Below are 22061 nucleotides of genomic sequence, written 5' to 3' on the forward strand. Positions count from 1 at the left end.
CCCCCCCCCCCCCCAACCCACCAGTACCACCAAAGAATATTCAAATAATAAAATAAAATCTATGTTATGAGGAGATGTTCTAACTTCTAAAACAACGTGAGAAAAGGAAGTGATCAATACAAATATGCCAATTTATGGTCCTAAGTATTATAGTGGAGTGTTACGACGTTTCTTACACATGAGAAAAATCACCTATTACTTCTGTAATTGAAAGAAACAAATTTCATTCGATCAACCTCAAGGGAAATTTTGGTCACCAGAGAATATCACAGAAGGGGTGTTCTGATTTACCTTCTTTTCATTTTCATTTATTATTTCATTGAGGTCACGTCATTGGTCTTATAACGACCTGTTGATCAGGTATTATACAATGATTTTTGAAGCCCTTTCAACCATAAAAGATTCAAATGGATGTGACATAGGTACAATTGTTAACTTTATTAAGGTAAGATGACAGTATCTTTTCTTTTTTTCTTTTCTTTCTTTTCTTTTTTTAACTTTGTTCATTAGCATGAATGCTCATATTACATGCTACGTCAATAGTTGATTTCACATGGTGCAGCAAAGGCACGAGGTGCCACAAAACTTTAGAAGGCAATTGAGCTCAAAGTTGAGGAGGCTTGTTTCACAAGGAAAGCTCGAAAAGGTGAATGTTCTTTTCATTTTCTTATCGAATCAGTTCTGAAGGCAATTTGTTTGTATGCTGATATTTTATATGGTTTACTAAGTTATGAAGTTTGACTCTTAGACATGCTTCTCTTACAAGTTCATCTATATCCCCTTTCCCCCACCAAATGCAAACCCATGTATGCTTATGGGAAGAATTAAGATGTTTCATGGTACATTTTGAAGGAAAAAGAGAAAAAAAAAACAGAAAAATTATACTTTTGGTTATAAGTTTTCAAACTCCTAATATTTGAGTTTAGTAGCATTTTGGTTCTTGTCAGAATTCTTTTACCATAGTGAATGAAAGCTTATGTGACTTTTAAAAAAAAAATTAAATAGTACGTTTTTTTTCCCCTTCTTTTCTCTTCTCTTTCTCCCATATTCTTTCTTCCTCTTCCCGTCCTTCTCCCTACCCAATCCATAGCCATTATCGCCCCCACCCATTGCCTCTTTTTTTTTTTCTCTTTTCTTTTTTTTAAAATCCTCATCTTTTCTTCTTTCTTCTTTCTTCTTTCTTTTCCCTTTCTCCTCCTTTCTTCCCTTCCCATTTTTAATGTTTTAAAAAAATCTCATTTCAAATCTGGAATGGGAGAGTTTCTAGCACCTCCCTCATTTTATATCAAAAATAGGATTTAGATTTTTTGTTTAAAAAATGAACGTGGGTTGTGGAGAAAGGAGGGGAAAGAGAAAGAAGGAAGAAAAAAAAAAAAAAAAAAGTAAGAGGCGGTGACAATGGCTATGGCTATTAATATTTTTATTAAAAAGTATTATTTCAAACTTGTGTACACCCTTTGACTAAGGTGTGCGCAAGCTGGTTCGACACTTATAAATATTAAAAAAAACAATATAAATACCTAGCCAATTTCAATTTTATATTTGATTTTTCATCATAATATTTGTGAGTGTCAGCTTGCCTATACCTTGACTATTCTCTCTGCCACACTACAGGTTCAGAATTGCTACCAGGTAAAGAAAGACAATTCATTGGCAGTTAATACTCCTACTCCCAAACAAAAAGATGTCAGGCAACGGATATCACAATATACCATGGGAGGGGGGATGCCATCAGGGGGGGATACGTTGGAAGACGCGGCGAAAGCGGCGGCCTACAAAGTTGCTGATGCAGAGAACAAATCTTTCTTAGCTGCAGAAGCTGTCAAGGAGGCAGAGAGAATTGCAAAGATGGCAGAAGATACAGATTCAATGCTACAGATTATAAAAGAGATATATGAAAAATGTAAGTGAACCGTTCATTCCTCATGAAAAGTTCTAAAGCTTTTGAGTTTCTAAAAAAAAAAAAACCTCTATTTTCTGTGTGTTATGTCACAGGTTCCGGTGGTGAAAGTATTCTCCTGGCTTAGGATCACTTGTAAGTTTAATGGCCAATCCTTTGATGTTCTTTGAATCCGCATGTAAATTCTTCAAATCCTGTGGAATTGTTCTTGTTATGGATGAATCAAATTAATTTATAGGTAGATATACAAATATTTGTCTAGTTGTTCAAATGAGCTTGTCTTTCCTTTCCTAAGAAGAGATTAAGGGCATATCTGGTTCATTTTTTTTCCTTTTTTTTTTTTTTTTTTACAAAAACAGGTTTAAAAATGGAACAAGAAATTGGAAACAACCATGATTTGCTGCATTTTGAGCAAATTAAGAAATTTGGTGACATTTTTGGCCAATTTCAACAACTGATACTTCGATTTTGCATGATTTATCAACTCTTTTTGCTGATGTGAAGCTGCTGGACCTTTAAACTTTGGTTAATTTTTTTAATCTCCAAGTCTGTGATATATGATGATTTGTTTTGTTTTTTGTTTTTTTTCTTTTTGCATATCATGTTTCGTTAAATGCATACTAAAGTAACATTAGTATGCATTTAACGAAACATGTATAATTTTTTCGGTATTTTTAGAGTTTAGTTTGAAATACTTCAAATCTTAGTTCGTTTCACGATATATTTTATAAAGTTAATATAATTGGAAAGTATATTTTACAAAATAGTTTAATAAAATGTTCGATCATGGTGAAATGAACTATGCTCTTATCGTACAAGTATTATTTAAAAATTTCATTAATTTTGGTTGATGTGACAAGTGAAAGGAGGAAAAAGCAAAATTATAACATATAAATTACATACAAAGCAAAATGTACATAGTTTTTGTAATTTTAGTTTGATTATATTAAAAATAAAATACATTCTATATGTTATTTTCTTTTTAGAAAGAATGAAGTTAAAAATAAAATTATATGTATCTATGTTATTTTAATATAATTAAGTTCAAAATCTATATCATTAAATGTTTTATTTACTATAATTAATTTAAATTAGATAAAAGAAAATAATAGTTTTATTTAAATAAAGATAATGTAATAAATAAAAAATAATTTAAGAGAGAGAAGGAGAGATGATGACGCAAAAGTATAGTTTTCAAGATTTCAGGAATATATTCCAGAATGAATAAGGCATGCACACGTTCAGTCACGCGCAAACCACGTGACTAATCATTAATTTACGTATTCCATTCCATTCCATGATTGTAGGGGCAATTAATGTAATAAAATGGTAAAAGCAAGGGTGAAAATGTAATTTCACACGCATATTTGGAGCAGAATCCGAAAGACCAGAGGGCCGCCTTAGAAAACCTAAACGCCCTCCCATTATAACTTCAGTCCTTAAGCATCAGCCTCCGTTTCAACTCCACGGCGCAGATCCGAGGAGTTTTTGAATCTCTCGCTATCTTCAAACGCTTTCAATTCTTCTTCCAATCCTTCGTCGTCTCACTGATCTACAGGTTTCTCTCTACCCTTCTCATATAGCCCTTGTTGATATTGATCGTTTGATCCATGGCCAACGCTCTGTTTATACTTTTATTAATCTTACTGGTGTCCTCTTGGTTGGATTGGGTGAGTTTTTACATTGTTGTAATCTCTGAAATCCATTTGTGTGGGATCTGATATCCACTTTTACGCTATTTGTCGACCTTTTTTGTTATTGTTTTTTTTTTGCTTGATCGTTGATCCTCCGTGTGTGTTTTTTTGTTTTAGAATCTGCGGCTTTTGAACTATTAATAGGTTTTAGATGATGATTATGGCGTTTGTTTTTTTAATAAGTGCGTTAGGATTATATAATCATTTGGACAACTTGCGCTGGAGTGTAGAAACTTGACCACATCTTTATTAGATAAGCATGAAGTTCTATTTCAAAATTGATTAAGGAGTAACCTATGCATTGCGAGGTCTCTTCATCCTCATCCTTACGATGTTGGATCCTCGACATTTCAGGTTGGTGCCTTTTTGAGTTCACTATTTTTTGGGTTGGATCCTTTTTTGGACCAAATACCTGTTTGGGCTTCTCTGATCCGTATTAGATAAATTTGAGGTTCCATCTTAAAATCAATCACAATTAGACGATCATGTATCTTATAAGGATTTGTGAGGTCTCTCCAGCTTTTCCTCTAATGCCTCTCTCGGAGGTGGATGACGAGTAGGCAGTATCAGAGGATACCTTTTTTTTTTCTCTGTGGTACTTCTGTAATAATAATTTGTTGGATTGCTCGTATGTCACACCTCCGCTGCTCTGTAAATTGATTTGTTGTTTCATCTTGATGATGTGTCTACGCGAAGTATCCAATGAGTGTTTCCTCCTCAGTTCTCTTCTCCTCTCTTTTTTCTTTATCCTCTGATTCTAGTCCAAGCGGAAATTTTCCTTACTTTCTTAATGGTCGACCAATAATTCATGAAGTTTAGGGAGCGGTGAAGTGGCTTCTGATGCCGGAAGGTTTTTCTGATACATCAGTTAGCTATCTTCGTTTGTATGAACGCCTCCCAAAAAGATGAAGAACAGAACTTTATAATGCTTGCACTCTTCTTTGTCTGGCGTGCAAGTTTGGCTTTTCTGTTACATTTCTCTTCCAACTTTTACCTCCCGGTTTGGGTCAAGAAATTTAAATTCTTTGTATTGTTTGGAACCACAAAGTTTTGAAATGAATGTGCCCAAAATTTTGTGTTTTGATCATTTGATGTTTGCTAAAAAGGGAAATAAAATAATAACTTGACTAAGGCGAAGTATCCAATGAGTGTTTCCCCCTTTGTTCTCTTCTCATCTCTTTTTTCTTTATCCTCTGATTCTAGTCCAAGCGGAGATTTTCCTTACTTTCTTAATGGTCCACCAATAATTCATTAAGTTTAGGGAGCAGTGAAGTGGCTTCTGATGCCGGAATATTTTTCTGATACATCAGTTAGTTATCTTCGTTTTGTATAAACACCTCCCAAAAAGATGAAGACAGAACTTTAATGCTTGCACTCTTCTTTGTCTGGTGTGCAAGTTTGGCTTTTCTGTTACATTTTCTCTTCCAACTTTTTCCTACCGTTTTGGGTCAAGAAATTTAAATTCTTTGTATTGTTTAGATCCAGAAAGTTTTGAAATGAATGTGCCTAAAATTTTGTGTTTTGATCATTTGATGGTAGCTAAAAAGGGAAATAAAATAAAAACTTCACTAATCTAGGCTGTTAGTATTGATTTATTAACAGAAAATTAAAATATGAGTGTTATATAATCGTACAAACCATTATTTCTTCTCACATGGTAACAAATAACGTGCTTTATTTGTAATTTGTAATGAATTTGAAAACTCTCAAGATCGGGAAGAGCCGAACAAATCACTAGGTGTTAATATCATTGGAAATTTCATGGCATTAACCCTGCGTACACTTTTCAGCTAAACTTGTATTTATTTTATTTTTGAGATGTGATATGCTTAAATTCTGTGCAGTCTTCTTTTACGTTGTTCATGTTTTCATTTGATATCGTGAAATTAAAGGTGGTGTGTACTTCTTTCTTTTAGATGTCTTTAAAAAGTTTTATGACCACAAACTACCACATGTTTTGCATTATGTCTGCATACAGATATGGCTGGTTTGGCTCCCGAAGGATCTCAATTTGACGCCCGTCAGTATGACACCAAAATGAATGAGTTGTAAGTTTTTTGTTCGAACTTTCCCAAATGTCCTAGACATCCTAGACAATTTCTGTATGTGATATTATTAAAGCTTTGTTGCATTTTATTATCTATATGATTTTTTTGGTACCTCCTAATTCTAGTTTCCCTATCATTTGTTCTTATCACTTGGTCAATGTAGACTTTCATCGGATGGACAGGATTTCTTCACCTCATACGATGAAGTTTATGATAGCTTTGATTCTATGGGCTTGCAAGAAAACCTCCTCAGAGGCATTTATGCCTATGGTTGGTATCTAGTACTCTTTATTTTCTCCTTAAGTTGTTTGTTGTTTTCTTCATTATACTGTTTAATAATGAAATGTGTAGTTTTTAAGTTTACACTTTTTGTTGCTTCCGCTGGTTTGTAACTATATTGTTTGTAATTTCAATCTCATTTTTTTAAGGTTTTGAGAAGCCATCTGCAATTCAGCAAAGGGGAATTGTTCCTTTTTGCAAAGGCCTTGATGTGATCCAACAAGCGCAGTCTGGAACAGGGAAGACTGCAACCTTTTGCTCTGGCATTTTGCAGCAACTTGATTATGGTCTCGTGCAATGCCAGGCTTTGGTCCTGGCACCCACTAGGGAGCTTGCTCAACAGATTGAGAAGGTTATGCGAGCCCTTGGTGATTATCTTGGTGTAAAGGTTCATGCTTGTGTTGGTGGGACAAGTGTACGTGAGGACCAACGCATTCTTCAAGCTGGTGTTCATGTTGTTGTTGGTACTCCTGGTCGTGTGTTTGATATGTTGCGTAGACAATCACTTCGTCCAGACTACATTAAGATGTTTGTATTGGATGAAGCTGATGAAATGCTTTCTCGTGGATTTAAGGATCAGGTTTGTCATTTTACTTTCATTACTGTCATCCTGCATGCGTCAAAATTTTGTTTCTGTTTATTTACATGTTGTTTTTAATATTTCTTCTCTCCACTCTTTACAATGGGAACACATTGTTAACTGGACTGGTATAAATTTAGTTTAGCTTTTTGCAAGTTTATTCAATACTTGTTTAGGGCTGTGATTTAAGTTCGATGGTATGTATAACGGAAGAGTTCAATCATTGGCTGGCTTTTTTAATTTTTATGGTACAGGCTTTTGTTTTCCATTTCTGAAGTATTTGTTTTGTATTTTTCATTAAGATTCTATTTAGTGATTATGAATTTTCATCCTGACAGTTTGCTTGATCAGTTGTCAACAATGGACATGTTGGGTTCTGTTTGACTTCTCTTAGTTGTGATAATTTCACAAAGTTCTCTTAGTTGTGTCGTAAATTCTCAAAGATGTAAATAATGACGTAGGATACTATGTTCAATTTTTTCTGAGAATTATTGATGATGAAGTGTGGTGTAGCTGTTCACTTGTTTTGCTTTGATATGGTGTGCTATGTTTTATTCGATTTTAAGTTACTTCATCATTCTTCGATGTATAGAATCCTTATCCATAACTCACTGATTTACTTTTTTCTCATTGCATTTGAACTTATCACGATTACGAGCTGTGTGGTTTCGATCTTCTAACTCTCCTCATATATGTATTTCCCAATTGTAGATTTATGACATTTTCCAGCTGCTACCATCCAAGATTCAGGTTGGTGTCTTCTCTGCTACAATGCCACCTGAAGCCCTTGAGATCACCAGGAAGTTCATGAACAAGCCTGTTAGGATTCTTGTAAAGCGTGACGAGCTCACCTTGGAAGGTATCAAGCAGTTCTATGTCAATGTTGATAAGGAAGACTGGAAGCTTGAGACACTCTGTGATCTTTACGAGACTTTGGCCATCACCCAGAGTGTCATTTTTGTGAATACTCGTCGTAAAGTTGATTGGCTCACTGATAAGATGCGAAGCCGTGACCACACAGTATCTGCTACCCATGGTGACATGGACCAGAACACCCGTGACATTATTATGCGTGAGTTCCGTTCGGGTTCATCTAGAGTTCTCATAACCACTGATCTATTGGCCCGTGGTATTGACGTCCAACAGGTTTCTCTTGTTATTAACTTCGATCTGCCGACACAACCCGAGAATTACCTTCATCGTATAGGAAGAAGTGGACGTTTTGGAAGAAAGGGTGTTGCCATCAACTTCGTAACTACGGATGATGAAAGAATGCTTTTCGACATTCAGAAGTTCTATAATGTCTTAATTGAAGAACTGCCAGCAAATGTTGCTGATCTCCTGTGAGGACGGAAATACTGTGGTAGACGACGAGGCGTGGTTTTCTCCTCTCCGAAGCACTCAACCAAGCTTTTTCTCCTCTTATCTTTTTGCTCTACTGTTTAGTGTTTAAATTAAATATTCTTGAACCTTTTTGTGACCTCGGAAATGGTGTGCCCACAAATTGCCTTCTGGTCAAATATGGACCTCCTTTTTTGTTGAGGTTTTTTTTTTTTTTAAAACTTGTCTTTACCGGATTATTGGCTAGTTTTTCTTATTTGGGGTGTGGGATGGGACAATTTTTGATGTCTCTGCAAGCTGCCATAGTCTTCCTGTGTTAAACGAACGTTATTCATCGTTTGATCTTCGAGACTTGTGTTGAAATATAGGATCTTGTAATCCGTCAGCACTGACAGTGTCATCCTACATTATCCTACTTCACATTTACACTCATAAATATGTGAACTTTACTGGCCGATTTTTTTTGATAGGAAATGTGTATTGATGATGTATTGTATTTTGTGGTTGATTTACCAAGCACAAGAACCAAGTAAAATAGCTGCAGAAAAGAAAGAAAAGAAATATTGTCATCAAAATGATAAATAAGCATACAAGATCCGATAGTCATTACAATAGGTAAGGTAAGGAAACACTAATTACAGATTTTGTTGTTCATCTGAATTTCAATAAAAGAAACGCCGAAGACAAATGGTAAAAAGAGAATAAGTTTCGTTGAGCCACATCGGTAATTAATCTCCTCTTCCTAGAATTTTTGTGATAGTAAATGTTCGTTCCCAAGTTGCTGGTGCTGCTTTCCCTAAATCACAAACGAAAGCATAACAACAAACCCCCAAACCGTATTTACAACAGATGGATAGCGAGCGAGGGTTAGCCGCTAATGTTGTACCTTCTCATCTTTACTAAAATGGAGGCTTTCGATACCCCTAAGAGTAGACTCGAAGTTTCTGATGCCTGAAACGTTTCGGTTTTGATCAGCTGGTAGGACAGGAGAATGTCTTTGCGCACTAGAATTTTTGTGTATAGCTCCTAAACTTGGATCTGGAACCGGAGGGCGAGATGGATCGGCTTCACATCCAAGGAGGCCTAACTCTTGGTTGCTCGTGATGGCAGCTCGTCTTGACGATCCACTTGAACGTAAAATATTGGAATTTGGTAGCTGGATGGATAGGATTATAACAAGTTTTAAACAAATGAAAAGAACACCATAACAAAGCTTGTAATCATTAAGTACTCACTACGGGTTCCTTAGCAACTGCGGGATCATTCATGGCCGGAGGCTTTTGTTTTGACAAATTTGCAGTGCCTGTAACTGGACCAGAGTTTCTCCTTCGCAAGGGGTCCGTTGTTACCCAACCACTCGCAGGCGGTCTACCTTCCTCCCCACCTTCAAGATACTTTATCGTTGAGATATTCAACCAGCAAGATATAATGATACATGGAACTCAAGAACAACCAAAATAACAGAACTAACCACCAGGGTGCCTATCAGCATTTGCTACACCCATAGGGATTCCAGAACTTGGTCCAGCACCACCCTGAAATTTTAAATTTTACATGGATTAAGGATAGATAACTAATATAGCTACACAAAGAAAGGTCGATGTCGTATGCATTCCGAAACTTACGAAGGCACGAGCAGGTGGGGCACTTATTTGAGATTGTTGGTACTTCAGAATGGTCCAATCAAACACATAATCAAACTGAAAACCTGAAAAATCATACCTTTATTTAAGTTAAAACAGTATAGCGACACACTATAAAATAACAAATGAATTATAAAATTCAAACCTTCACGAACGAAAAGGTCGCGGAAGAGTTTTTTGAGATAAGAATAGTCTGGCTTATCTTCAAATCTTAACGATCGACAATAATGGAAGTATGAAGCAAATTCAGTAGGGTACCCACGACATAGCGCCTAAGGAAGAACAATATGTCAATATAATCTAATTAGATTTCATAATATTTGACAATAGTATCATTAGCAAGAAATGCCACCCAAAGACCTGGATAATCTAACCTCTATAGAAGTGGAGACTTTCTTTTCACTAATCTTTTCATACTTTTGTTTCTTCGTTCCAGCTTTAAGTCCCTGCCAAGGAAGACTGTAAAGATGACAGGTTACCACTCCACATTACACAATAAAAGAATCCCAGACGATAAAACAAAAGTATTTACCTCCCCCTTAGAAAATACATAAGAACAAATCCAAGTGATTCTAAATCGTCCCTGCGGCTTTGTTCTGCACAATAGGAAAGAAATTTACGGAAGCAGAAAAAACCAGACCGAACAACAATTCTTCCATTTTTCTTCAGTTCATAATGCATGCTCTATTACGTGTGTATTGGGGGAAGGAGTGAGCTAATATACGGAAAGGGGAAAAGAGATACCAATGCCAAGATGTGTATTCATGCTTGCATATCTTGCTGTTCCTGTCAGATTCTTGTTTTCCCTGAAAATTGTGAGCAGGTTACATTTGTCAAACTAATGGCAATTATTACTATGATCAACCAATAAAAGCCAAGTGTTTTTTTTTTAATAAATACATTCGTGGTATTGATACCAGCCCTCCTACACCAGGAGGCATGGGATACCTTTTTATACACATTCAACTTGAAGGGTCAAAAAAAGGACCTTGGTTTACAATTTAACTCAAAGCCCCAGAGATCCTAATAGACCCAGAAAACGGAAAGTGCAACAGTGGGGTAACCGCAGAATTATTTTTCCCCCTCTTCTGAATGGGAATTAGTATATCTGCTTCTCATGGAATATTATGATAGCTAAGAGATGACAATTTTAAAAGGAGACAAAAAAGACTGCAACTTGACTCTGTACCCCTTATCGTGGAAGTAAATCCTCAATACTTCGAACAAACAAATAAATGGGCAATCTTACACTTTACCCTAGGATAATAGAAAAGCAATATTCTAAAAAACTTTAGAAAACAAGTTTTAAGAAACTTCTTAAATGAATGTCCGAAGTGAAGCAAAAGTCAGGCATGGTGTCAAAGCATCTTAAGCGTTAATACAGACCCAGTATAAGTTGTACAAAAAATAACAATTAATTCACTGATAAGGAAGCGTTAGTTAATCAAGAAAGAAGTAGGCGTATTAGATTTTAACATTAAAACCATATATTATATAACTCATATCCTGTCAACAAAATTCATACAACAAGAAAACACTGCCCAAAACCAGCAACAATGAATACTTTATCTGAGCTCTTCATAAAACACAGTTTAAATATATCCACTATGAAACAGCACCAACATAAGTTAAACGATAACAATCCTTAATTATAAACAACTAACCTGTAAGGAATGTGCTGATGAGTTGATGTGTCTCTATACTTTTTAGCCAAACCAAAGTCAATGGCGTAGACCTATGGCAACATGGATACAGCACATTGGATGAAAAGAATAAAATAGAACATGAATGCAAAATCTTACAACAAATTAAAAAATTGAAACCTGATTTGCACGTCTGCCTAGGCCCATAAGAAAATTATCTGGTTTGATATCCCGATGCAGAAAGGACTTGGAATGGACGAACTCCACCCGATTGATCTAAAATACGACAAAGATATCAAAGAGCATTCATAAAAAAGAACATGAAGTAGACATAGAGATGGGTGAACTCAATCAATTAAATGGTTACCATCTGATCTGCAAGCATAAGAACCGTCTTGAGAGACAATTTTCTGCTGCAGAAGTTAAATAGATCTTCAAGGCTAGGACCCAACAAATCAATCACAAGAACATTATAGTCTCCCTCGACACCGAACCACCTCACATTTGGAATTCCAGCTGTCCAAATTGGGAAGAGTTTGCAAGCATGAATAATAAGGTGTGCAACTTGTAAATAAGACAATGTTGAGAGTAACGTTTATTACTTCCTCCTTGTAGTATTTTATATAGCTTTGATTCATAGAGCAGTTGTGGATGTTTTGTCTTCACATTTTCCTGGAAAGAGGAACTATCTCAGGACATGCAAATATTGTTTGTTATCGTAAAAGACTATGCAATAAGAAACAACAATCAACTGCGTTAATAAAATCATGAAGTCCATACAACAAAAAGAGAAAGTTGCAACTAATTTCAAGCTTAATTCCAGCCAACGGCTAAGGAAGTCACATAGCAATAATTTAAGCCCATCTTATCAAGAAAAGTTATTCTGCACTAAACTTAAATGCTGAAAAATAATAAAATAAACGAGTATCTGATCCATGACAGGTGCAATTCTTAAGTTTCTTGACCATATTTTTCTATCCATAAATCCATCATATTCATACATTTACAAATTTAACAATTGATATTACTGTGAGTAAGCTTGGGATGACACATGTAGCTCTAACTAGGTGTCAAAATTCTCGCCTTTTTCGTTCATATGACTAATCTTCCATAAGGCCAATTGGAGTTCTTTGTAATTCCTATGACAAGGCCCTTTTGTAACTTCATATTATCAATAAGCTTGGGAGAACTATAGATGTTGAACTCATAGGGCCATACCAAGTACTTGTGTAGTTGTGTTATCATCAACCTTTTGCATGAGAACACTGATTATCGATGATTAACACCACCTCATTAAGTCATTATGAAGATTCTAACAGAAACCAACTCAACGGGGAGACCCATTCTACACAGATGCCTAACCAAACGAATTTGCTTGAAGTTTTCAGACGTCTTCCGACTGCACCAAAACCATGTCAAGATTTTTTAGCTTTAGACAAATCAAACTCTTAACAACCCCCTTCAGGAAGCCCTACTTTCCAGCCACTGTTACGTACGGTATCGATTGAAACTAAGGTATTAATTTATGTCCTGATCAAATTTTATGAGCACCAAATCAAATGTTTTAAACACGTAAACTAATCAAGTCAAACATACATACATGACTATTTCAAAGGGGGGAAAAAGGGAAGAAGAAGAAATTAATGACAGGACAGAATGATGAGGTCAAAAAATATAGAGGGCAGATTGTCAGGCATCTCAATAAATTTTCAATGACAGCCGCAGAAACAGACTAATTCCACAAAATTCACTCACAAGCTTAATTGCAACTTCTTCATTCGTCTGAATATTAGTACCTGAAATTGAGGAAAACAAACAATAACAAAATCAAATTAAAAAGGCGACAAACGATAACGCATAAAAAGCAGAACAACTCCAATAAAAAGCAAACCGAGATAGATCTCTCCGAACGATCCGCTCCCAATCTTCCGACCGAGTTTAAATTTGTTTCCAACTCGAGGCTCCATTATGCAAAGCTCGCAGAATCAACAAACAAGAAATAGAACCCCCTAGGATTAATCAGAAGAAAAAACTCCAAGCCGCAAAATCACGATGAAAAGGACAGACACACCGTCACGGCCTTGGATTGACAACTAGGAGGCCAGACAGATGATCATGAAGAAGAAGAAGAAAAAGAATCGGTCGCCGAATGAAATGTCAGAACGAGAGATGAAACAGATGCAGGAATTGAGAAACCGAATCGTTTTTCATCCTACAAAATTGAAGGCTGTTGATAACAATAGAAGAAGAACACGAAGAACACCGAATCACACACAGAAAACTCCATTGTTTCGCTTTCTCGTTCTCTCTCTCTAGCTTTGATCCAATCGAAGCGGAAATAGCAAATTGTTTTACAGTTACAATCCTTTATTAAAAGAAAAGACCTTTTTCTTTTCTTTTTCCATTATTTATTTATTTATTTTTGGTTTCGGATTCTTCGCTACAGAACGACGTCGTTGAACGCAAAACGGAGGCCCCTAAAGCGCTTAATCCAAACGCTGAATTCTCTGCACTGTCACGTAACGATTTGACAAACAAGAATCTAATTAAATTTATATTCCATAATTAAAAAATATTATTTTTAGTAATTTCTTTTCACTAATTTAAAATTAATTCCTATTTTTTTAAACCTCTAAAATTTACCCTTTTTTTTTTTTTTTTTAAATTAGTGTTTAGTTTAGTTTCTAAATTTTGGAAATAATTTCTAATTTTTAAAAACATTCATAAAAACAAAATACAAGTGAATTTTATATAATTTTTTAATAATAATTAAAATAATTTAATTATCCTTCGATCTGCCTTTTAGTGAAAATGATATTTATTCTTTGTGGAAGAATAAACGTTTTTTCAAATAATGGAATAATAAATGATTGAAAAATATAAATATTTTAATATTGGAAATAAATTATTTTCGACTTTTGAATGAGACTAAAATTTTATTTCATCAAATTTAACCATTTACGATATTATTAAATTAATTACTACTTCAAGTCACGTTGCCTATGGTCGGGCAGTGTGAATACGAACCTCGGGTTTCGATTTTAAGAGAAGGTTTTAGAAAGCGAGGGAGAGGTTTTGGAAAAAGAGTATTGAAAGCAAGAGAGAGAGAAAGATTGGTGTTATATAGCATGCAAACAAAAAGGCAATGACAACTACTTAAACAGTATATAACTATTTCTCCGGGTAGAGAGAATCTGACAACTAGTCACATCCCTCTATAGTACATTTTGAGGCATTTCATGTCTACCCAGCGTAACCATGACATCACCGAAACATCATACTCTTAAAGAAAACAATAAAGAAATAATACAACATGAAAGCGGCATAAGAAAGCAATAAAGTAGTACAAGGCAAAGGTTTCGGCGTGTCATGGACATACAGTCATGGGCGACATGCCTTGGACAAGCATGACCGTGACACTGAGCCTCCAAAAATGGTGGATTGTGAGATCCCACATCAATTGGAGAAGGAAGCTTCTAATAAAGGTGAATTGTGAGATCCCATATCGGTTAGAAGGGGAACGAAACATTACTTACAAGGGTATGGAAACCTCTCTCTCATAAATGTGTTATAAAACCATGAAGTTAACGTTAGTACGTAACATGCTAAAGCAAATAATATCAGCTTTGTATGCTATTTTTTGTTTTATTTCATTACCCATAAAATTATTTTACTCTTATATAATTAAGTCTTTGCAAAAATAGAATTTTATTTTTTAAAAAACAGTATTGAAATTTCATTTAGGAACCCATTATAGATAAGAACAATAATAGAGAATTGTTTTTTTTCACCACTTTTATTTTGGGTGGAGAATGAAGAATATTCTCTTCGTCTCAATTTCTCATATTGTTGCCACGTGTAAATTTCTCACTGTTAAATTCCCAACTCTAATATATATATATATATATATATATATATTTTATAAAAATATTGGTCGGTATTCTGACATGATGTTGGTCGGTGACATCGATATAAAGTATTAATCAATATTTTATGTCAAATTGAGTATAATTTAATGATTAATATGGACGGTTCAATCTCCTATTTCGTCATTGAATAAAATAAAATGATATTTTTATTACCGCTTTAAAAATTGGATGAAACTAAATAAAATATCATTAATATGAATATAACACTTAAATTGAGTATAAATGTAATACTTGAATAAATATAAATATGATACTTGAATAAATGAAAATATAAATGTGATACTTGAGTAAATGAAAGGTACATGAATGAATTGAAACTACGTTTAAATACAAATTCAAACAATAAAAACAAACACTAACCTTTTTTGTTTTTTGTTTTTGTAAATTATAAGTTATTGAAAGCACAATTGGGTTTTATGCAAAATTTAAAAAGCAAAATTAAGTTTTAAAAAATTATTATTATTATCTTTTTGTCTTTTTATTACCAATATTTCAAGTTTTTAAGATAGGACTATATATAAAAATTAGAAAATATTTTAAAGTAAGATACTAAAATTAATAGAAGAAGGGTTGTTTTGAATTAAATAATATATTTCATTGAGGATTGGAGTCTCAAGTTAATTAATTTAAGGAATAATCCTAAGTTTACAAGTGAGGAATACTATTCTCATTGGAATGAGGCATTTTGGCAAAGCCACGAGAGCCTATGCTCAATGTGGATAATATTATACCATTGTAGAAATTCGTGTTCTTAATATAGTATCAGAACCATGCCCTAAATCTTCAAATGTCGAACAAAGTATGTAGTTTGTACGAAGACTCTAAAAAGGAATCGAACCTCGATTAAAGAGAGGCTCTTTAAGGAGTACGTATGACTTGGGAGAGATAGTTGAATGAAGAAGTTTGTTTATACAGGAAGTAAATTAAAAAGAAAAATGAAGGAAAAGGGAGTTTATTCTAATACTTGTTAATTTTCTCTCTCAGGTTTAGAATCAAATCAAGGGCTGTAAAAGGAAGGGCCACACTTGCATTTCCATCCCTCAGGCTCATAGTTAGTGTATTGGATCCCCACATGGCTGCGCCTGTTGTTGGTAGGCACTTGAATGGCTTCACATGGTGTGCACCCATAGCATTTGTGCTCACAGCTCGGCGGACTCGACCCTATTTTCCTCATCCCTCTATAAACTTCTCCCCCTTTTACTACACCTTCTTCAACAGCCTTCACAGAATCAAAATTGAAACCTGGAAGCAGCAACAAGCAAGCAAGCAATTTGAGTTAGAAGAAGATGTAACGATACACGCCCACCGCTAACCGATATTGGACTTTCTCTTAAATGTGAGACCAAAAAGAGGAAAGGAAGTTGTAAGAACCTTGTTGTTTATGAGGAAGGAGAGCAAAAGTTGTGGTTGCTGCAGAAACCCAACAAGCTAATTGCAGAGTCAATATAAAACAACAACAACAACGGTATGTTCCTTTCATGTCTTCTCCTTCTAAAGCTTAAATGATAATAATGATGATTATGGTGGGATTGAGAGATGATAAATGGGTAAAAACGGGAAATGATTTGGGTTATAAGAAGAAGGTAGAAAGAATTAGGCCTCTCAAGCGGCTTCACATTTCCCCATACCCAAACTCAGATCCTCTCTCTCTCTCCCCCTCTTGGCGTCTATCTTAGGACTGGCAGAGAGATTTGGCGTTATAAACAAGTAATGTATCCTTATCAAAGAGTTAGGAAGGAAGCAAAGTCATGCTAGGCCTCTCCATGAGATCACGTATCAATTAGAGAGGGAAATGAATCATTTTTTATAAAGGTTTAGAAATCCCTTTCTGACATACGTGTTTTAAAAATTTTAGGGGAAAGTTCGAAAGAAAAAGCAAAAAAAAAAAACAATGTCTACTCACATGGGAGTAGAATGAAAACATTATTTATAAAGGGATGAAAACTTCTCCCTAGCAGACGCATTCTAAAATCTTTGAGGAAAAGCTTAAAAGGAAAAGACGAAAGGAAACAATATTAGACAGTTACAACAAACTTATGGAAGACAATCGAAGACAATATCATAAGCAGGTAACTAGCAAGATTGCAAGAAATGAGCAAGAAATGAGGTGTTGAAATGGCCTTTACTTCTTTTTTTTTTTTTGGGTTTTGTGGCCTTCCAATACAATCCAGGCTCTCTCTTTCACTCACTGCCAAAGCAGTCTAGTAAATGAACCAATACAGTGATCACTGCCAATACAGCCACCCCCACCCTTTCTTTCTAGGCTCTGACATAGCAGCAGAAGCAATGTAAATATTCACAAGAAAAAATGAAAAACTAGCAGCTACCAAGACTGCAGGGCCTTTATTTCACTCTGATAGTTTTATTCCTATTTAAAGAAGAAAAGATCGAGTGACAGAGGGCTGTATATTCAAAACAAAGAAAATGGTATCAATGTCTGAGGTTCTCAACACATTCAGCCCTACACAAAACTTCATTGAGTTAGTTAATAATTTAAATAAGCTACTTCAAATGGGGTCAACCCCCTTTTACAAATCAAATCAGTAGCTTGAGAACAAGAACGTAATAGATGGCAATCAAGAGCCGTTGGTGTGTGGAGGGTGTCCCAATTAATTTTGCTTTACAGTCCCAATCGCAAGCAATAAATGAAGTTAGATTTAATCCACACAAAAACTATCACATTCAAATTTGTCTGTTTCCCCTCAGTCACGGCCACGTTCTCCCTTCATATCAAACTTACATGGCACATGTTCTTTCTTCTTACCCACCATTCATGACAGCAATTCTTAAAATGAAAGTTGACTCTATTAGGAGAAGTGTGATAGAATTGTAACTTTATAAGTAAGAAGATATTGTCATTTTTGCCCTCTCTTTCAAACTTCTCCTCAAACTTTTAAAATGTGTCCACTAAAAAAAAGGTCGTTAGCGTAAGCTTGTGACTCAAGATGGTTCACAAGTGGGGCATCCATTGATTTAGGTCCTGCAGGATGAAATGCTGGCCTGCCCACTCCGGAGTTGGGCCTTGGGAGAATGCCTCTTGAGTTAGTTGCCACTAGATTGGGAGACACTATGTGAGGCTGACAGGAATACGGTGGCATCAGAGTCAAATCACCGGACGGTGTGCTAGTAAGGATGCTGGCCCCTCAAAGGAGTGGAGTGTGAGATCCCACATCAGTTGGAGAGAGAAACCTTTGCTTAATAACGCGTTTTGAGGCTTACGACAATAGAATAATCGGCCAAACAGTCACACAGGCAAATCATCAAACACCTGGCAGGCACTAATTAGTGGTTTCTCAGTCTGCAGACCCAAGATTGAAGATACCAAATCTTAACACCCCAAATGAAAGTATAATGACATCAAAGTTAAAACCTCGGAAGCAAGCAAACGATCCATTTAATCACTGTTCCTAGGTTTCAACATTGCATCATACAAAGAAAAGGGCAGTGAATCAGTGTTGAAGCGGCTGAATGAGAGGATTTTGTGGAAAAAAAGAAAAGAAGCGAGACAAATAAATGGATTAAAATGGAGAAGTTAGAGAAGGTACTTTAAGCATCGAATGCATCCATTGCATGTTTTGAAGTAAGCTCTGTTCTGTGCAATATCTTCTGGGGATTTCTCATCGACATCTGCGAGATTCGAGTGATTTGATTATTCGATCTGCTACATTTTCTTTCACTCTTCTTCTCCTTCTACTTTTTGACTTTTTTTTCTCTAGTCCAATTTTGTCAGGGGCTATTTAGTCATTTACTCTGAATTAATATAACCTTTAAAATAATAAAGACGTTTTATTCATACCCATCAATCATTCAAGTCGATATTGTGATTGGACCGAGGCCCATTGTTAGTCATTATAGTAACTGGGCTGAGGCCCATAAAGAAGTACATGATGACACGCACCGCAGGCCCATTGTTAGTCATTATAGTAACTGGGCTTAGGCCCATAGAGGAGTACATGATGACACGCACCGCAGGCCCATTGTTAGTCATTATAGTAATTGGGCTAAGGCCCATAGAGGAGTACATGATGACACGCACCGCAGGCCCATTGTTCGTCATTATAGTAACTGGGCTTAGGCCCATAGAGGAGTACATGATGACACGCACCGCAGGCCCATTGTTAGTCATTATAGTAACTGGGCTTAGGCCCATAGAGGAGTACATGATGACACGCACCGCAGGCCCATTGTTAGTCATTATAGTAACTGGGTTAGGCCCATAGAGGAGTACAGGATGACACGCACCGCAGGCCCATTGTTCGTCATTATAGTAACTGGGCTGAGGCCCATAGAGGAGTGCCTGATGACACGCACCGCAGGCCCATTGTTAGTCATTATAGTAACTGGGCTGAGGCCCATAGAGGAGTACACGATGACACGCACCGCAGGCCCGTGAAGTTCTTTTACTTGAAATCCGTTTTTTTTTCCTTTATGAGGATTAAAAATATAATATTAATAAATATTATTACTAATATATTTTTTAATTTAAAATGGAAAATTAATTAATTAATAGATAAAAGGCAAATTGATCATTTAGCGAAAATAATTGCACAATGATTTTGTACTCATTATATTTACCATCTACCTATTTTCTCTTAATTATTTCCCATAAAAAAACACAAATAAAAATATTTTACTATGAATTTACACCCGTTCGTAAATTGATATTTTTTTTTCTAGTTAACTTGACCAATCTGACGGACTCGAAAATAGGATTACAATCCAATTCAACCCCACTTGTACCGTGACTTGTGAATATTTGATAGTTGAGTTTGATGAGTATTTATTTATTAATGTAATATGTATTTTAGATAAGTTTTTTTTTATTTTTTAAAAAAGAACCACTCGACAATTCAACCCAACTTGAAAATTGATAGTTAGGTTGTGTTGTGAACTTTATTCGATTTGCTTGAGTCACCAACCTAACTCAACACATATATATTCCTTATGAATATCATTATCTTGAAATACGAGATTTTTCAACTTTATATATTTTTACCTTTTAAGCTTTTGGAGTGTTGAAATTTGATAGAATATGACTCATCATAGAACTCACTTATTTTCTTGAATAAAGGGATTTTGACTTTAAGAAACCCAAAAAAACAAACATTTTTGACAACCAAACTTATATATAATTTTGTATGTAATACCAAAAAAAATGCCTTAATCTCTCTCTTCCCTTTACTTCACCATATATAGAAAAAGATTCCTTCCCATTCTTCATCACGTTTTTGCCTACACCGTATGTTACTGACATTTACTGGCATTTGGATTCAATCGAGTTTCAAGTGAGATGTTAAAATAAAGTGAGGGCCTCTCTCTTATAGGTGAGGCTAAACCACCTCTTCTTAACTTTAAGCCATGTAAGATAATCTATATTTTTTTTAATTCCAATATTTTGGGTTAGAAAGAGGCGCGTTAGAGTGAGCCATGTATGAGTCACAAGTGAGAAACTGTTGGCACAGGCGATGCACGTGGATGGGCACTGTTGGGTGTCATGATCATGCTCCTTCAAGACGTGTTGTCCATGGTCGCATGCCCATGTCAAGCCAAACCAAGTGCGATTGTGACACTAGACACTTGAGTTGGTGCTCGAGTGATGGGTCGGCACGTGGGTTTTGGTTCAGATGTATGTCATCTTGTGTTCTGGGTTGGGCTAGGCGACTGCAATAGTGACTTGGGGTTGTGGACAAAACTGGGTTGCAGATACCTAATGTACTGATAAATTTTTGATCCTAGTTCAAGTCCGACCAATCCAACCTAACCAAACTCCAATAAGTTGATAACTATCTCTAACTATATGAGTTGGGTTGAGTTGTCTTGATCGAATTCTTTAAGTCACCAAATTTTTTGAATAACCTTAATATGGGACATAAAATTTAAATATTTATTATCGTAAAGAATATATATAAATTACGGGTGTGAGATATGAATTTTATAAGAGGAAGGAATTGGGGGAAGAAATTTTGCTTATAAGTGAAGGGAAAAGAAGGTGTTTTACTGCGAAGGAAAGGGAGATACGAAGGGGAAGAATGAAAAGAAAGGATTGTAAAATGGATTGAGTTGCACATGCTTGCATTTAATACAAAACCAACTCTTTTGCTTTATTTGTTAAGCAATCAAAGGACAATTGGTGAGGAATCAAATTATAACTTCTTTCTTTTTAATTTTTTTTTCTTTTAAAGATTAGGTATAGACAATCAATCGTTTCGAATATTAACGTATTATAACTACTAAACTATGTTCATATTTATAAAGACATTTTTTTCTAATTCAGTATAACATTCGATGGCTGATATTGTCCTCATTGAGCTTTCCCTTGATGTTTTTACAACTCGTTTGATAGGGAGAAGTTTCCACACTCTTATAAACAATGTTTCGTACTCTTCCCCAATCGATGTGGGATCTCCCAATGCACCCCCTTCGGAGTTCAGCGTTCTCGTTGGCACTCGTTCTCCTCCCTAATCGATATGGGATCTCACAATCTACCTCCCTTTGGGGTCCAGCATTCTCGTTGGCACTCGTTCTGCTCTCAAATCGATGTGGGATCTCACAATCTAGCTCCTTCAAGTCCAGCGTCCTCGCTGGCACACCACCCGATGTCTAGATTTGATACCATTATGTAACAACTCAAGCCCACCACTAGCAGATATTGACCATTTTGGCCCATTATGTATTACCGTCAGTCTCGTTTTTAAAATGCGTCTGTCAGGGAGATGTTTTGACACCTTTATAAAGAATGTTCGCTCCCATCTCCAACAAATGTGGGATCTCACAGTTCACCCCCTTCAGGGCCCAGCGTCCTCCCTAACACTCATTCTTCTCTCCTATCGATATGGGATCTCACAATTTTATTCATTGAACTTATCACATAATTTCACCAAATATTCGTAAGGTACGTGGTCTCGATAATGTCCCCACAAGTATGTTCCTTGGTTTCACAAAAATAACGTAATGAAGCAAACATTGTAGTATTTACTCAAATAATAACAATAATTCCGTTAAGA

At 35.6% G+C, this 22061-nt stretch overlaps 4 protein-coding genes and 1 non-coding gene across 6 annotated transcripts in view; 3 read left to right on the forward strand and 2 right to left on the reverse strand.

Moving 5' to 3' along the window:
• The window catches only part of LOC111458043 (telomere repeat-binding factor 4-like), a 4230-nt gene extending 2033 nt beyond the window's left edge, over positions 1-2197 (forward strand). The window contains exons 3-6 of the mRNA XM_023100540.1: positions 361-445; positions 563-646; positions 1615-1903; positions 1996-2197. Coding sequence (XP_022956308.1) covers positions 361-445; positions 563-646; positions 1615-1903; positions 1996-2027 — 490 coding nt within the window. The 3' untranslated portion in view covers positions 2028-2197. The remainder of the gene's footprint in view (positions 1-360; positions 446-562; positions 647-1614; positions 1904-1995) is intronic.
• Positions 2198-3297: 1100 nt separating this feature from the next.
• On the forward strand, positions 3298-8265 carry LOC111457739 (eukaryotic initiation factor 4A-8). The gene is made up of 5 exons (XM_023100122.1): positions 3298-3458; positions 5573-5642; positions 5806-5912; positions 6071-6501; positions 7213-8265. The coding sequence occupies exons 2-5, from the start codon at positions 5575-5577 to the stop codon at positions 7846-7848; spliced, it is 1242 nt and encodes a 413-aa protein (XP_022955890.1). The 5' UTR covers positions 3298-3458; positions 5573-5574; the 3' UTR covers positions 7849-8265.
• Positions 4904-5012, forward strand: LOC111458078. The gene has a single exon (XR_002713045.1). It is a non-coding gene; the product is annotated as a small nucleolar RNA snoR98 (small nucleolar RNA).
• Positions 8266-8389: 124 nt separating the features above from the next.
• On the reverse strand, positions 8390-13484 carry LOC111457899 (casein kinase 1-like protein 2). The gene is made up of 14 exons (XM_023100339.1): positions 13020-13484; positions 12884-12924; positions 11731-11800; positions 11496-11644; positions 11309-11404; positions 11150-11220; positions 10230-10291; positions 10018-10081; positions 9860-9944; positions 9631-9757; positions 9468-9550; positions 9314-9377; positions 9078-9226; positions 8390-8998 (listed from the first exon to the last, which is right to left on the reverse strand). The coding sequence occupies exons 1-14, from the start codon at positions 13093-13095 to the stop codon at positions 8717-8719; spliced, it is 1419 nt and encodes a 472-aa protein (XP_022956107.1). The 5' UTR covers positions 13096-13484; the 3' UTR covers positions 8390-8716.
• A 2329-nt stretch (positions 13485-15813) lies between these two features.
• On the reverse strand, positions 15814-18759 carry LOC111457464 (EPIDERMAL PATTERNING FACTOR-like protein 2). Of its 2 annotated transcripts, none has more exons than XR_002712935.1 (2): positions 18603-18759; positions 15814-16299 (listed from the first exon to the last, which is right to left on the reverse strand). XR_002712935.1 is itself a non-coding variant. In XM_023099669.1 (2 exons), the coding sequence occupies exons 1-2, from the start codon at positions 16535-16537 to the stop codon at positions 16055-16057; spliced, it is 354 nt and encodes a 117-aa protein (XP_022955437.1). In that variant the 5' UTR covers positions 16538-16844; the 3' UTR covers positions 15814-16054. The 2 variants fall into 2 exon arrangements, 1 of the variants encoding a protein (XP_022955437.1); XM_023099669.1 differs by lacking the exon at positions 18603-18759 and adding an exon at positions 16429-16844.
• Between the last annotated feature and the right edge of the window lie 3302 nt (positions 18760-22061).

The sequence above is a fragment of the Cucurbita moschata genome, unplaced genomic scaffold (genome assembly GCF_002738365.1).
Source record: "Cucurbita moschata cultivar Rifu unplaced genomic scaffold, Cmos_1.0 Cmo_Scf00020, whole genome shotgun sequence".
NCBI classification, from domain to species: domain Eukaryota; kingdom Viridiplantae; phylum Streptophyta; class Magnoliopsida; order Cucurbitales; family Cucurbitaceae; genus Cucurbita; species Cucurbita moschata.